This window comes from Schistocerca serialis, chromosome 11 (genome assembly GCF_023864345.2).
Source record: "Schistocerca serialis cubense isolate TAMUIC-IGC-003099 chromosome 11, iqSchSeri2.2, whole genome shotgun sequence".
Classification (NCBI taxonomy): domain Eukaryota; kingdom Metazoa; phylum Arthropoda; class Insecta; order Orthoptera; family Acrididae; genus Schistocerca; species Schistocerca serialis.
Window position 1 is genome coordinate 66,974,154 of NC_064648.1, and position 17,278 is coordinate 66,991,431.

General features: G+C 42.5%; 1 protein-coding gene and 1 pseudogene across 1 annotated transcript in view; both read right to left on the reverse strand.

Annotated features, from left to right (window-relative positions):
• Window positions 1-349: 349 nt before the first annotated feature.
• LOC126427542 (5S ribosomal RNA) lies at window positions 350-467 on the reverse strand (annotated as a pseudogene).
• An 8,260-nt stretch (window positions 468-8,727) lies between these two features.
• LOC126426673 (ADP-ribosylation factor-like protein 5B) overlaps window positions 8,728-17,278 on the reverse strand; it is a 49,073-nt gene continuing 40,522 nt past the window's right edge. Inside the window, exon 4 of the mRNA XM_050088566.1 lies at window positions 8,728-9,699. Coding sequence (XP_049944523.1) covers window positions 9,651-9,699 — 49 coding nt within the window. The 3' untranslated portion in view covers window positions 8,728-9,650. The remainder of the gene's footprint in view (window positions 9,700-17,278) is intronic.

Sequence of the window (17,278 nt, forward strand, 5' to 3'; positions counted from 1 at the left end):
CTAATAGCCGATGTTATTCCGTGTGACAGCTCCACAGTAGTACAAGGAAGTATTTCTAATCTCATAAGAAATATCTTTGGGATAATTTTGCTAGTGCTCCAAAAATTTATTGTATTGTTGACATTTTCTGTCACTGAAGAGATAAAAGCACTCCATCTATAGGCCACAAGTGGCCCATCGGGACCATCCGACCGCCGTGTCATCGTCACGTGAGGATGCAGATAGGAGGGACGTGTGGTCAGCATTCCGCTCTCCCGGTCGTTATGACGGTTGTCTTTGACTGGAGCCGCTACTATTCGGTCGAGTAGCTCCTCAGTTGGCATCACGAGGCTGAGTGCACCCCGAAAAATGGCAACAGCTCACGGCGGCCCGGATGGTCACCCATCCGAGTGCCGGCCGTGCCCGACGGCGCTTAACTTCGGTGATCTCACGGGAACCGGTGTATCCACTGCGGCAAGGCCGTTGACACTGAAGAGATAACCTACCGAAATATGTCCAGATGAAAGAAAAATTAGATCTTCAATATAGTTTAACAAGTGTGTCACTTGGTTCTCTATCATTTAGAGGTGTTCAATTGTTCAAATGTGATGTTGCTAGGAGCTTACAAAACAGTCCCTTACTGACAATGTGACTCAGCTCGTCAGACACTTAATTGTGTCACGAGACACCAGACCGACAAGAGGCTCAGCTAGTCTGGTGTTTACACGGCTCATATAGTTTTGCAAAACATTCCAAATTTCAGTCAACATTTGCTTTGCTGTGTCGCAAATGGAAGAATATTCTACTTGAAAGAATGTGACAGTCCTGCTTGTGTCTGTAGCTGCCAAGTATTTGGAAAGGCAGGAATGATTTATATAAATATCACTGGATGAGTACTGCAGAACTACACAGTGACACAGAAGTTTATATCCGATTGGTGACAGTAGTATGCCACAACAAAACGATATTCGCAAAACATTCATATACAAAAATTTTGAAAAGATAAGACCATTTTAGCTGCAAGTCCTTTATTTACAGGTTAGAGTGGTTTCACCGCATTTTAGTCCCATCTTCAGGTGCAATCTTTACAAAGTGGGAGACAGAGGCTCATGTAAGGTAGTAAGAAAACACAACTAAAATTTAAAAATACATTAGGAGATCAAAGGTACATTGTGCTGCCACCAACTGCCAGGTACTCCATATCAGTGACCTCAGTAATCATTAGACACTGTGAGGGAGCAGAATGGGGCTCTCTGTGGAACTCACGGACTTCGAACGTGGCCAGGTGATTGGGTGTCACTTGTGTCATATGTCTGTATGCAAGATTTCCACACTCCTAAACATCCCTAGGTCCAATGTTTCTGATGTGATAGTGAAGTGGAAACGTGAAGGGACACGCACAGCACAAAAGCGTACAGGCCGACCTCATCTGTTGACAGAGAGACCGCCGACAGTTGAAGAGGGTCGTAAAGTGTAATAGGCAGACATCTATCCAGACCATCATACAGTTATTCCAAACTGCATCAGGATTCACTGCAAGTACTGTAACAGTTAGGCGGGAGGTGAGAAAACTTGGATTTCGTGGTCGAGCAGCTGCTCATAAGCCATACATCACACCAGTAAATGCCAAACGATGCCTCGCTCGGTGTAAGGAGCGTAAACATTGGACGATTGAACATTGGAAAAACGTTATGCCGAGTGATGATCACGGTACACAATGTGGCGATCTGATGGCAGGGTGTGGGTATGGCTAATGCCAGGTGACCGTCATCTGTCAGTGTGCGTAGTTCCAACAGCAAAATTCGGAAGCAGTGGTGTTACGATGTAATCGTGTTTTTCATGGAGGGGCTTGCACGCCTTGTTTTGCATGGCACTATCACAGCACAGGCCTACATTGTTATTTTAAGCACCTTCTCGCTTCCCAGTGTTGAAGAGCAAGTCGGGGACAGCGATTGCATCTTTGAACACAATCGATCACCTGTTCATAATGCACGGCCTGTGGCGGAGTGGTTACACGACAATAACATCCCTGTAATGGACTAGTGTGCACAGAGTCCTGACCTGAATCCTATAGAACACCTTTGGGATGTTTTGGAACGCCAACTTGGTGCCAGGCCTCACTGACTGACATCAATACTTCTCCTCAGTGCAGCACTGCATGAAGAATGGACTGCCATTCCCCAAGAAACCTTCCAGCACTCTATCGAATGTATGCCTGCACGAGTGGAAGTTGTCATCAAGGCTATGGGTGGGCCAACACTGTATTGAATTCCGGCATTATCGAAGGATGGCACTGTGAACTTTTAAGTCATTTTCAGCCAGGTGTCTGGATATTTCTGATCACATAGTGTATACACAGGATGCACAGTCAAAAAATCAAGTTTTATATAGGAAAACTAATAGAAAGAAATTCCTTGTTAGAGACTATGAGGTAGGTAAAATATTAACAAATTCCACTCACCATAAGTAACAGTATGTGGTGAGCTTGCGGAATCACAGACTGTCGTAATGGTGCTAGAAGCACATCCCGTATATGATCGTCTACAGAATAATGTAAACATTGAGCAGCTAACGGTCCAATTGTGTAAAATGGATTAAAAACCATATTGCTTAAGACTTTGTCATTCAAGCTAAAAGTATACTGAGTCTTCTCAAAAATATCCAGCATGAAGCTATTTTAAAGCTTAGCATGTAATTGGGATGCAGTAAATAAAGGAACTGAGTATCATCCCGTACCTAAACAGCTCAACTGATGAAAAGTGACGCACTGCGAGGCCAGCTGGCAAGAGGCCAAGTGCACACACGGGACCGCGTGCCGAACAGGCAGCGTGTCGGGGCGCAAGTGACAGACATTGACACGGACAGAGCAGAGTCGTGTGGAGTGCTGTGAGTAACTAGATGACTACAATGATAGCTGGGTAGTTCCTTACAAAGTAGTAGTTGTCTCCAGTCTTAAGACTGGTTTGATGCAACTCCCTATGCTACTCTACCCTGTGCAAGCCTCTTCATCTCCCAATAACTACTGCAACCTACACCCTTCTGAATCTGCTTACTGTATTCACATCTAGGTCTCCCTTTATGATTTTTACCACCCACACTTCCCCCCCCCCCCCCCCCCCCCCCCCCCCCCAATAATAAATTTGTGATCCCTTCTAGTCTGGTTGTGACACAAATTTCTTATCTTCCAAAATTCAATTCAATACCTCCTCCTCATATATCCATCTAATATTCAGCACTCTTCTGTAGTACCCCATTTCAAAAGCTCCTATTCTCTTCTCGTCTGAACTGTTTATTGTCCACGTTTCACTTCTGTACGTGGCCACAATCCGTACAAATGCTTTCAGAAAAGAATTCTTAACACTTAAATCTAAATTCCGTGTCAACAATTTTCTCTTCTTCAGAAACACTTTTCTTGCCACTGTCACTCTGCATTTTATATCCTCTCTACTTTGGTGATCATCTGTTATTTTGCTGCCCAAATAGCAACACTCAGCTACTACTTTTTGTGTGTTGTTTCCTAGTCCAGTTCCCTCTGCATCACACAATTTACAATTCAACTGCATCCCATTATCCTCGTTTTGCTTTTGCTGATGTTCACCTTCAAGAAAGTGCTTCTGTTTCGTGCCACTCACTCTCTTAACTGTCGTCCGATTTCTGTACACATTGTACATAACCTTTCACTCCCCATATTTTACTCGTGCTATTTTCTGTCATTCGAGGATTTCCACGAGACCTTGTCTCTTTACCTGTTGGATCCTCTGCTGCCTTATTTCACCACTTAAAGCTAACCATTACTCTTCTATTGTATTCTTTTCCACTGTTCAGTTAAATGTTTCCTAATTCTCCCTCCAAAATGATCAACAATATCTAATTCTTTCAACTTATCCAGGTCCTGTGTCTGCAATGTCTTACACTTTTGCAAATTCTTGAGTTTTAATCTACATTTCAAAACAAATCCTAAACAATATATTTAAAAATGTAAATTTGTAAAAACTATTCTTAATGCCAGTACGGTGGAGGAGGTCGTTAGTGACGGAGTAAAGCTCAGATTAGGGAAGGAAATCGGCTGTGCCCTTTCGAAGGAACCGTGCTGGCATTTGCCTGAAGCAATTTACAGAAATCGCAGAAAAACTAAATCAGGATAGTCGGACACGGGTTTGAACCTTCGTCCTCCAGAATGCCAGTATTATAAAAGGTAGACCGTGGAAAAGCAGTATATTAAATGGCTGCAAAATGAATTCAATATAGCAACTACCTAACAGTTCTCAACCATTAACATAATTTATAAAAAGATTTGAGGCACTGGATGATATTCAGTTCCACTGTTTACTGCATCTCAATTGTATGCTAACACTTAAAACAGCTTCATGCTGGATATTTTTTTTACCATTATTTACCAATGTGTTTTTTAATCCATTTTAGGTAACTGAGAGGCCATTAGCTGTTCAGTTTTTATATTATTCCGTAGATGCTTATATGTGGTCTGTTTTGATAACCCTATCAACGTATGGAGATTTTGCTGACTTATCAGATACTATTCCTCATGGTGAGTGGAATTTGTTAGTATTTTATCTACTTCTTAGTCCCTTACTAGGAATTTCTTTTATTTAGTTTTCCTCTTTTCTAAGTATCACATGAGCATTCTGTGTTATTTTAGTTTCGACATCCACTACTTAGCGAAAATTTGTCGATTATAAACACTGGCTCATACCATTCTCTTTTTTCAGTACAAACGTGACTCGATTTTGTGAGTATGCTCATCCCGTACACACTTTTTCCATTTTATCTGTGTTTTCTTGCTACCGTACATGAGGTTTTTCTACCAGTTTGCACGGACTGCACTCGATGCCCTTGAAATGCTAAGAAACCTTTTGTGCCTACAAATAAAAGATTTACAGCTTAAGTAGTGTTTGGCATAAACAAAAATTCTTGAAAAACTATGTGAGAGACTACAGCAGATTCGATTCTCATAACCTCAGTGACGGCAGCCACTCTCGCCTGCGACGTCTCGCTCACTGTCAAATGCGGCACGCATCTGCCGTCTGCCCCACAGGCCGTATCCTGTATGGCTGTGCCTTTACAGGGTGAGCAAACCTCACACCTCCACATTCTGTGACGACGCGCGGATGTCCGACACCTCCTCGCCTACTCGAAGTTTCGCAGTGCTTCGACTCCTTTCCGTAGGGGCTCACGACAGTAGCATGTGGACAAGTGACTGGCTCTGCCATTTACGAGATGCTTGTTCTTAAGTGCTGAAGCGTAACAATCTATTATTTGACAGAGATACTTACATCAGTGGATTTCCTTATTTCATCTACATCTACATACACGTACACATGCCACAAACCGCTGTATGCTGTGAGGTTGAGAGTACCTTCAAAATTGCGGTTTTCTAAATTTACTCAATAGTCTTCCTCGAAAAGACCTTCACCTTCCCTCTAGGAATTCCAGTCTCATTTTTGAAACATCACCATAATAGTTGTACGTTTTTTGAATCTACCGGTAACAAATCTAGTAGCCCACCTCTGAATTCCTTAGATGTCTCGCTTTACCAGATGTGGTAGTGATCCCAACCTCCCTAGAAGTACTCGAGAATGGGTCACATTAGTGTTCTGTACACTCTCTCTTTTTACAGATGAGCCACACTTCCCAAAATTCTCCCAATAAAGCCAAGTCCACAATTCGCCTCACCTATTACAACCCTTGCGAGTTCGTTTCATTTTGTATCATTTTCCACCATTACACCGAGACATTTAATCGGTCTGACAGTGTCGAGCGGCACACTATCGGTGGTGTATTCAAACATTACAGGCTCATTTTTTCTACTCATCTGTATTAACTTACATTTTTCTACATTTAGACCGAGATGCCACTCGTCACGCCAAATAGAAATTCTGTCAGAGTCATCTCGTATCCCCCGACAGTCACTCGAGTTTGTCACCTTCCTGTACGTCACAGCATCGTCAGCAAATGGCCAGATTGCTGCATGTGCCATCCGTCAAATTTATGTACGACAATGAAAATAATCAATTTTTGACAATGCAATGTAATTGGATACATAAAAAAATTTACTCACCGTGCGGCAGTAGGAGAACACATGTACAAAACAGGTTTTGCACGTATGTAAGCTTTTGTAGCTGTGGCTCCTCCTCGCAGCAGAAGGGTCGAAGAGGATGGAAAAGGACTAGCGAGGTTTAGGGAAACGGGTAGAGTTCGGAAAAGTCAGCCAGAACCCCAGGTCTGGGGAGACTTACCAGACGGGAGGAAAAGGAAAGGCTGATCAGTCTTTGCCAGAAACAGTGAGTGCCAACATTGCACCCAAATTCAAATTACTGCCCAGTTGCCACAGTTGGTGTAGAACTGTCCTTTCTACATATAAAAGATTTTTGAGCGATCGTAGACACGATCGTACTACCGAACATTTGAAACCGTACTCGATTGTTTATGTTTACAATAGTAACAAAATGCAAAATAATTTGTAAATAATACATCAGTCTGCTAATACTAATTTAATGTTAATGTTGTTCAAAAAATTCCTGATTGTATGTCATGCCATTTTCAAAATAAAATATCAGGTAATTCTCGTGCATGTCCTTCCGCGTGCAATATACCTCTAAGTCGGATATGTGCATATCTACTGTTTTGTGGGGACTAACTCGCGTTGCATTCACTCGTTACTGCCAACGATACAAAGAAGGAATACTATTTGAAACACAATGTGCATTTCTTTTTGCAATTTTTAAAAATTTATCTCAGAAATAACCCTGCCTAATCTCTACCACAAAGTATAGAGATCGTGAAGGCATTCCAAATGTTCCTATTTTTCAGGTGCCCAGTGCTCTTCTTCGCAATGGATACGAACAGGTCCAACTTTGAGATATATCACGTGCAGTAACTACTACGTTTTTTATTATTCAATCTTGCACGTTTCGACACTTTTTGTGCATATTTAAAGCATTTGTAAGCTATTTATATTGCAAATAATCTGGCCTCTAGCTATAAATAAACAAAAGCTCTCTCTGAAGCTGAAATAACTAAAATGTGCAGTTACTTGGTGACTGCATCTTGTAAGGTAACAAACAGGTCTCAAAGTTGAGCATCCCATACAGAATATCGTAAATGTTAATGTGTGCATTTCTACAGAATTTTTTTTGACGAGATATTAAAAACAGTTAAAAGAAGTACACCATTCCATCAAAAAACTATAAATACTTCAGTATTTCGACAGATAAAGTTTCGAGTATTAATCTTACCATGAAGTACACACCTGTCTGCACGCTATAATTTTCAAAAAACTTCTTTTTCATATCTAGAGCCATTTACGAAATAAAAGAGGTTTCTACGAGAGCACAATTCACATTAAGCACAAACAGAACACTGGGTGCACTGCACGCAACCCTCCGGCAGATATAAAATCTACGCAATGCATTTTTACCTCCACAAAACTCTTAAAATTGTGAGCAGTAGCTCACAAAATTTGCCACACGGTAACCGAGACAAATAACTGAAAGAAATTCATTCCTTTATCGAGCAAAGATATCGGGCTGTAAGATGTGAAAGAATCAATTTTTTTCACCAAATAGTTTTCTTAATATCGGATGACGAGTATTTCAAAGCGACTGGCACATCCGCTCACGAGCATCGCTGACAATTCGTGGAATGCTTCGGGAATATTCGGTACAGAAAAGCCGGACCGTGTGGCAAAACCAGTATTCAGGCAGCGGGCGGAATGCGGTTTCTCGACACAGATAGCAGTGCGAGGTGACAACGGGACCGCGTGCACCACGGAACGCAGCTACCTAATCTCTAGCAGATGGAGAGTTTTTGTTTCAGTTACTCTCCTGGCAGTGCGCGGCAGATGGAATCAGTCAGTAAAACCCTGAGATTACAGCAGGTTCTGTACAGAGTCCGAGAGGAACCCCCCCGAGTGATCTGTTCCGTAGTTCTTCCATTGATGTCAAAGACGAGTGCCACAGAAATACAGAGTGCAGCAAGTGATAGCCGGTACTGGTCAGTAGGAGTCCAGCTCTTGCTCGTGAAAGAACAGCTAGTTTCAAATCGTTACATTTGTCCGGAATAAATAAAAGTATTTGACAAAACCAAAATACGGAAAGGAGAAAAAAATGTAATTAGGCTATTTACTTATCTGTGAATACAAATGATAAAAGTGGAGTAAATTTAACCTACCAATACCGCAATTGAGTTTCGTCCCACAAATTAACGATGTAGTGGGTGCACAAACTGAAAGGTAGCCAATCACTGAAAACATTTATTTTGCACTAATATTATTTTTTGAAATGTACATTACAGTGACAGACTAACATGCAGCACAGCCCAGTGTCAGTGGTTAGGCTGGAAGATGATACCGACTGTGAGTTGGCAGTTCCTCTCATTTTGTAAACATGGAAAGCAAAAGTTTGTGAAAAATGAGAATGGGCCTGTAAAATTAGTATATCTAAATGATTTTAACTGGTGACAAGGCAGCCCTTTACATGCATTGCCAATGCAGTCTAAGTTTAACTTACATCAAATAGTATATACGGGCATTTCTTAAGGTAGATGCCGCTTCCTTCCTTTGCAATTAATATTTATTAATAAACTGGTACCACACAGTTGTTGCACGAGTGAAATATTGTATAAAACTTGACTGGAACAAACTACCACGATGCACTGCATAAGATTACGACGTTCTTCCAAAAATGTTTCGGCACACAAAGTAGCTGGGAATATTAAAACAAATGACACCAGTAAATCTGCAAGTAATTGTTTATTTCTACAGTTACTGAAATGCGATTTAGACCTGTAGCTTATTTACTGGACAAGGCAGAAAACCTGCCGCATACTGCAGCCGAGTGTTCATTTTTTAGAGTTCTGGCGTTCACAGTGAGTAAAACGTCTCCACACGACGAGAAGTCACATTATTGGGAATGGAACAGTTATTTCATAAAAATCTATCACAGCCCTCACAAATCTGTGGGAGACACGACTGCAATTGCCACTTTCTGCGTACCCCGTCCAAACGGAGCCCGCGTACAAAAATTGAGGACACAAACACGATAAGGTAACACAAACAGCGCACAAAGATCACAATACTGCTCGTAACTTGACAAAAAATGCTGGCACTTATTTCATTAGTTAACTGAATAACTTCCTTTTTATTCACTTTGTAAATTCACTTAAAATATGGAAGAGGACGAGTTGTGGCAAAATGATATGGCCTGGGGAAGGTGGGGGAAGGTGGGGGGGTAAGTGGCAGATTTAAAGTTCTATCCTAATTATGCTGAACTTATGAAAGAAAAGATAATAATCATAATAATACAGTAATAGCAATAACAGTGATGTCCTTACACTGAACGACTTCAGATTTATTCCTCCGAAGAAATTAAAAGGCAATCTAAACGAAAAATTATCACATATTTCAGTCACTTTCTGTTCCAATTTGTCCAGTCCACACACCCGCATGGCAATACGCACAGGCGGATGCGCAATGCTGCACAGTCTGCCCCCTCGTCACTGTGATGTTTCGGGTGGCCGGCAGACGGGCAGACTCCGCCTCCGCTGCCGCCGCCGCCGCCGCCGCCGCCGCCGTCTCACCGCCTCCCCTCCGCCCCGCCCCACCCGCGGGTCCGCCGGCAGGGGGAGCCGCGCCCGCGCTACGCCCCCATCGGCCGTCACTTCTTCTTCAGTTGGCTGCATATCCACTCCAGGCCCTGGTACAACCTGCAACACGGCATTCGCCTACACGTCGTGCTCTTCCGGGAAGGGCTGTAAAAATAATTATTAAATTTTGTACAGTACATATCTGCTACCGACTAATGACATACCCGTTACTACGTATTCGTTATTCGTCACATCGTGTAGTGTTACAGAATATTCTCTGTAAGACGGACATCTACTGGCCTTAGCGCGTCGGGTAAATATTTACGAGTTTGCTTTTTAATGTATATTATTAAATATCTACCAAAACTAATACAGAAATCAAATACTAAGCCGACAAAACATGCACAAGAAACAGGACTCGAGATATCCTTCGGAAACATTGAGACGGTGTTAAAAGGCCCGCTGCTAATAAACCGTGTAACAGTAAATGACAACAGTAAAAATGGTAAAACAATTTTAATACCCAAGAGAAATTATAAAATGCACGTTAAATGAAAAAACTGCTTGGCAAGAAATAACTAGCAAAATGGTAAAGTCTCAAAAACACACACGGTCCACACATAATAAAAACTGTATCGATCAAAACAAAATTAATATACTATGAGGCAGTGGTTCAGCCACAAGAACATACACAAGTGAAACTCTCTTAAAAGTCACTCACAAAATCAATCGACAAAATCATTAAAGAAGAGAGAAGAACAGAACAGCTAGATGTATAAAAAAACATAAAAAAGGGCAAAGGAGGATAGTGCTGCACATGGAGCTGGAGCCTATTACGGATACTGTACACGGGAAGAGGATTTAGCCACACGACGAGGACACTAGAAACCGTATTAATGAGTTACCGTGCGGTGATTTGTAGAAATCCCCTAGATAGGCCAGGGGCGCACAACACAGAGGAAGCAGCTACTCTGACAGCAGACTACTTGTGGAGTGCACACGAGGGTTTTTAGGTCAGGCAGTAGTTCGAAGTGCTCTGTCGAACACTCGCCGGTCGATATGCGGCGAGGGAAATCGAACGGCATTCGGAATTGAGACACTTCCACTGTCAAAATTTTATCAGTAAGCTGTCAAAGTATTCACAATAAAGTTCCCAAATTTACTGCCCTCCAGGAAAGTTCTAACGCTCAAATTATTCTCGGAACTGAGAGCTGGGTGAAACCCGAAGTGGAAAGCTCTCAGATATTTAGCGAGTTGTGGGACAAATATCGAAAGACAGATCAGAGGCCGTACGGGGGAGAGTATTCGTTGAGGCTGACAAAAATATTGTCTCTACTAAGAACGAAGTTGAGTGTGGTAATGAAGTCACGTGTAACAGGTGTAAGTGAAACCAAGTTAATTGTCGGATTTATTACCGGCCCCTCATGCCGCTGTGACAGTTCTAAAGACATTCAAAGAAATTCTACAGTCAATAGCTTGTAAATACCCAGATCCTGCAATACTAGTTAGGGGCGACTAATCTGCTAAGTATATAAAGGGATGTCTACGGATTCATTGCAGGCGTACAGACAGACAGATGTGCAAAATACTTTTGAGCACGTTTTCTGAAAATTGTCTCGAGCAGCTAGCTCGGCAGCCCACACCTGACGGAAATATCTTAGACCTCGTAGCTACAAAGAGGCCACGCCTTATCGACGATGTCAATATAGAAATGGGGATTAGTGATTAGGAAGTCATCATAGCAACTTTGATTAGGAAAGTTAATAAATCAGTCAAGCTGGCTAGGAGAGTCTTTCTGCTAGCAAGAGCAGATAAGCAATTATTAGCATCTCACTTAGACAGTGAATTAGCATCACTTAGTTCCAGTAAGATGGATGTAGAGGAATTACGGGCAAAGTTTAAGCAGATTGTAAATCGTGGTCTGGAGAATTATGTGCCTAGTGAGTGAAAATGTAACTGTTACTGGAGATATTACTTTGTACTATAATTATTAATAAAGTGTGATCCTTGACATCTGTAACCGGGGTGCGTACATTGCGAACTGGGGGCTCAAGGATGCAACAGTTGAAAAAATTCGGAAACATAGTGCCGCACTGCCTGCTGAGCCCCTAGCGAGTCGGTGACGCAACCCGCTCGGCGCCAAACGATAAGGCCGGCACACCAGCGAGTGTGTGCTGCTAGTAAGGCTACAGCACGTGTCCGGGATAACGCTCACATGTTGGTGCCTGCAGAGTCTAAGTCCGTTACCAGCGCATTACGTAATCAGCGCATTACGTAATCGAGGTCGCTCCTTTCCTATATAAGTGGGCAGTACACGCCAGCGGAACCATTCCGCTGTGAGCTCTATCTGCAACAGCATTGCGGCACTATGCCTCGTCGACGTGTGTATCGTCAACGCCGCCACCGCATACCTGTGATGTAATAACATAATGTGAGCAAGCAGAGGCTGTTGCACTCTCAGTTGAAAAGGGAACACACAAATGACGGTTAGTAGAGAAGAGTGTGTCTGTGAAAGGATCTATGCACGAAGCATACAATAACTGCCATCATCACACCTTAGCAAAAGATCTGGCAGAGAAACTGAGAAAATTCACATCTTACGTGAAACTGCAAAGCAGAGCTAAGGCTTCCATTCGGTCCCTTGTCAACCAGTCTGGTCTGGCAGTTGAAGATAACAATACGAAAGTCGAACACTGAAATTTCACGTAGAGAAATCGTTCACGCAGGAGTGTACAAAGTACCGTGATTTGATTATTGGACAGACTCTTGTATGAACAATATAGTAATAAGCGTACACGGTATAAAGAAACAACTGAAAGATTTGAAAGCAATTACACCAATAGGTCTGAACGGAATCCCAGTTCGAAATTTACAAAGCGTATTCTATGGCATTGGCCCCTTACCTAGCTTGCATTTATTGTGAATCTCTCACCCAGCACAAAGCCCAGGTGACTCCAGTATGTTAGAAGGGTAAAAGAACGGACTCGCAAAATTACAGACCGATACCCCTGACTTTGGTTTGCTGCAGAATTGTTGAACATATTCTCAGTTCGAATATAATAAACTTTCTCGAGAGCGAGAAGCTTATGTCCACGAATCAGCACGGCTTTAGAAAGCATCACTCGTGCAAAACAGCTTGCCCTTTTCTCACACGATATACTGCAAACATTCCATATTTCTAGAATTTCGGAAAGCATCTGACACTGTGCCCCATTGCAGGTTGTTAACAAAGGTACAAGCTTACAGAATAGGTTCACAGATGCACGAGTGAAAAATGTTCATCAGAGACAGGGGTATTGTCAAGAATGTCCCAGGCAAGTGTGATAGGACCACTGTTGTCCTGTAAATACATAAATGATTTGGCTGAGAGGGTGGGCAGCAATCTTTCGCCGTTTGCTGACGAGGCTGTGGTGTACGGTAAGATGTTGAAATTGAGTGATTGTAGGAAGATACAAGACAACTTAGACAAAATTTCCAGTCGGTGCGATTAATGGCAGTTAGCCCTAAATGTGGAAAAATATAAGTTAATGCTAACAAGTAGGAAGATCAAACCTGTAATTTTCAGATACAGTATTATTGGTGTCCTGTGTGGCACAGTCAAGTCATTTAAATATTTGAGTGCACCGCTGCAAGGCGATACGAGGTGGAACGAGCGTGTGTGAACTGTGGTAGGGAAGGCAAACGGTCTACTTCTGTCTATTGGGAGAATTTTGGGAAAGAACGGTTCACCAGTAATGGAGACCGCACATACAGTGCCGGTGCGACCTATTCTTCAGTACTGCTCGCACGTTTGGGATCCGTATCGTGTCGGATCTAAGAAAGACATTGAAGCACTTCAAAGGTGGGCTACTAGATTTGTTACCAGGGAGGTTTGAACAACACATAAGTGTTACAGAGTTGCTTCCGGAACTCAAATCGGAATCCCTGGAGGGAAGATGATGTTATTTTCGAGAAACATTATTGAGAAAATTTGGAGAACCGGCATTTAAGCTGACTGCCCAACGATTCTACCGCTGGCAACATATATTGTACGTAAGGACCACAAACTTAAGAGAAATTAGGGCTCATACGGAGGCATATAGTCAGTCATTTTTCCCTCGTTCTATCTGCAAGTGGAACAAGAAAGGAAATTAATAGTAGCAGTAGTACCTTCCCCAACACACTGTACAATGTCTTGCAGAGTATCTATGTAGGTGTAGAAGAAGTAGTATTGTAGAGAAATAGTGGAACCTGAAACAACAACAACAACAACGATGGATCTAGGAAATTAGAGAGGATGCGGTATGATCTGGAAAACAAAATAGATATAAGCAAGAAACTGAAAAACAAGAAACAATAAGTTCAAGATAGAATAACAACAATATGGAAAGGATAAATTGCTACCCACCACATAAAGGGGGCGTCTGGACACACACACACACACACACACACACACACACACACACACACACACGGCCACTGGCGAACGATTGTTTGGCGCTTGGAGACAGTGGTGGTAGATGATGATGTTGGGGTTGTGGGGCGCTCAACGGCGTGGTTATCAGCGCCCGTACACACACACACACACACACACACACACACACACACACACACACACACACACACGGCCACTGGCGAACGATTGTTTGGCGCTTGGAGACAGTGGTGGTAGATGATGATGTTGGGGTTGTGGGGCGCTCAACGGCGTGGTTATCAGCGCCCGTACAATTATCCAATCTTTGCTCAGTCCAATTTCGCCACTTTCCTGGATGATGACGAAATGATGAGGACAACACAAACACCCAGTCATCTCGAGGCAGGTGAAAATCCCTGACCCCGCCGGGAATCGAACCTGGGACCCCGTGCTCGGGAAGCGAGAACGCTACCGCGAGACCACGAGCGGCGGACAGTGGTGGTAGAGTGAGTGAGTGTGAGAGAGAGAGAGAGAGAGAGAGAGAGAGAGAGAGAGAGAGAGAGAGAGAGAGAGTGTGTGTGTGTGTGTGTGTGTGTGTGTGTCCAAAAACTTGAATATTTCAGTGGTCTTTTTCATGTCTGTGACTCAACACCTCCTCTACGTGGTGAGTAGCAATTTATCCTCTCTATAAGATTTATGGCAACAATAGATGAATGGCATACAGTGGAAACGGTATTTACAGACGACAAAAGACGTAAAAGATGAGAACCGTGGAAATATATTATTTAGAAAGAATGAAACGTAGCTTGTCAAAGAAGATGATCGGCAATTCATTGACTAGAGTGGTCCAATGACACCATACAAGTGTGTTGTAATAACATCAAACTACTGAAAGGATTTGTGTCATTTTTTCTGATTCAGGCTGAGCACACAAGTTTGTGACAGTTATTTCATGCGGACATGGTGATACAGGTCAATACTGTGCCTTTGCCAAAGGCTGGTGTGCAGAGTGAGATATCGACCGCATTGTCGAGAACCTCGTTGTGTTTGAACTCTGCAAAGTCATGTTCTTGCTGAGACTACAGATAGAAGATACTATATTATGCAATGCCATTACTGTTATCTTCTGCAATAAAATCTATCTCAGCAATGGAGTTTTATTATAGTAGTATTATACAGTATTAGGAATCAGATTAAGGAAGTTAATGTTAGTTGTTAAAATTGGATGTCGAATGTCAAAATCGTCGTCTCTGGTAAATTATGCACCGATTTTACTTTTATCGAAAGTTACGAGCTGAAAGAAGTTAAACTACGAAGTTTCGTTCTCTTTTCATCTTAATTGAATGGGAGAACACGTAACAAAATAATAATGACGCAACATCTTAATATTCAAACTAAGCTGTTTGAAACGGAGAAATATGAGAATTTACATAATTTTTTGGTGTTATCGTGCAATTCCAGGTCATTCTTGTTACAAAGTACCCATAAATGGTCGATTGTTTAAAACACCTTCAAACATCTGATTACTTTTCACAACAGTTAAGGTGTTACCAATTTGTCATTTAGCATGTTAGCGAGAAAAACGTTTAGAAAAGTTTTGAAATTATGTTTAAAAGTGCTCTCATTATCAAGCACCAGATAAGTATTCTGGGTAATTTGCACTATCTTAAGCAAAAGCTCTATGTTTATGATGTCGTATCTCCTGAACCCTGCGTCTTACAATGATATAATTTTGCAAGTGCAAATGTGGACATTGTCTGCAAAATGTGTTGTGAATACAGGCAGTAATAAAGAAGAAGCAAATTAAAATGTCAGGGCTAATGTGTGTGTGTGTGTGTGTGTGTGTGTGTGTGTGTGTGTGTGTAGGAGAGGGGCAGAGGGGTTGGGTGTCAGTGAGAAGAAGTTTCAAAAGGTCTGAAACTGCGTACAAAGTTTGTCGGAAGATACTAAGTCATCCTCAAATGCTGGATGAATAGGATGTGGGTATTTGCGCGCTGTGAGTTGTGGCACCTCATAGTATATGCACAGTTTCTAAGAGTAACACGTGTCCCACTGTGTTAAACCAATAACATGAGATTATACCTATTGATGAGCAGATTATAACAGCCATTTTAATTTTGAAATTTCAACAATTATATGAAATAATAGCTGTTACCCACAGCTGAGCTCGAGTGAGTAACTAACTGTATGTGCCATAACACCAGCTGCCCTTGTGTGTCTGCCTGTTTAGGTAACCAGAGCTCAAAACAGTTAAGTCTGAAATGACTAAAACTTTCTTAATGTAGTTTTTACTTTTTACGTTTACTCACTCCGGAGTACCCTGCACCGTGCCACGAATCGTCCTCTCGATCATTTCCCAGAGGCCTCAGCCAGAACATTACGATCACTGACCTACTACAGATATAAACCCGTCCGAGTATAGCAGAGTCACCAGGCGAGGAACGACTGCTAGTCGGACACACGTGCGGTGCACTTAGTATCGCCGAGCGTACACGTCTGTGCGTACGACGAGGAAGGTGCGCGACTCGTCCGAGTTTCACCGAGGGCAGATTGTGACGGAACAGAGGCTCGGCTCTCGCATTTCTGAAACTGTGCGATCTGTCAGGAGTTTGAGCAGTGCCGTCTTGAGTGTCTCGAAGACAAAATGAAACTGTGTCCAGAAGTGGGGTCGGACAGCTACCCCTCATTAAAGATGTCAGATATTGTACGATGGGCAGACTGGTAAAATGGGACAGGTGGCAAACTGTGACCTGACATCAGACTTTAATGCTCGGCAGAGTACAAGTGTATCTGACCACACAGTGCACCGATAACCCCAAACGGTGTACTTCTGCAGCCGATGACCTGTTTACTTGCCCCGAAATCACAACTATGACAAATGGGCACAGGGACGCCAGCACAGTGGTAGAGTGGCACGGAGTTGCACAGTCTAATAATTCCCAATGCCTCCTCCACCGTGGGCACGAATCTGTCATCTTGTAAACAGTAGATTTCAGCTATCAGTCATCCTTTGGAATTTTTATTGGTAGATCTAGATTTCACATAGAAACTAGGCATTCACAATGCACTATCATTATTGGTCAATGCATGTAATGCCTGTTGGTCAGGCTCTGTCCACAATTCATTGAATTCAATGAACTGTGAACAAAGCCCGACCAACAGGCATCCCATGCATTGAGAATGGCTAGTTTCTATCTGAAATCTAGATCTACCAATAAAAATTCCAATGGACGACTGACAGCTGAAATCTATTATTTACAAATCAAAAGTAACAGTCGCTGTGTGCAACAGCCTCTGAATCGAGGG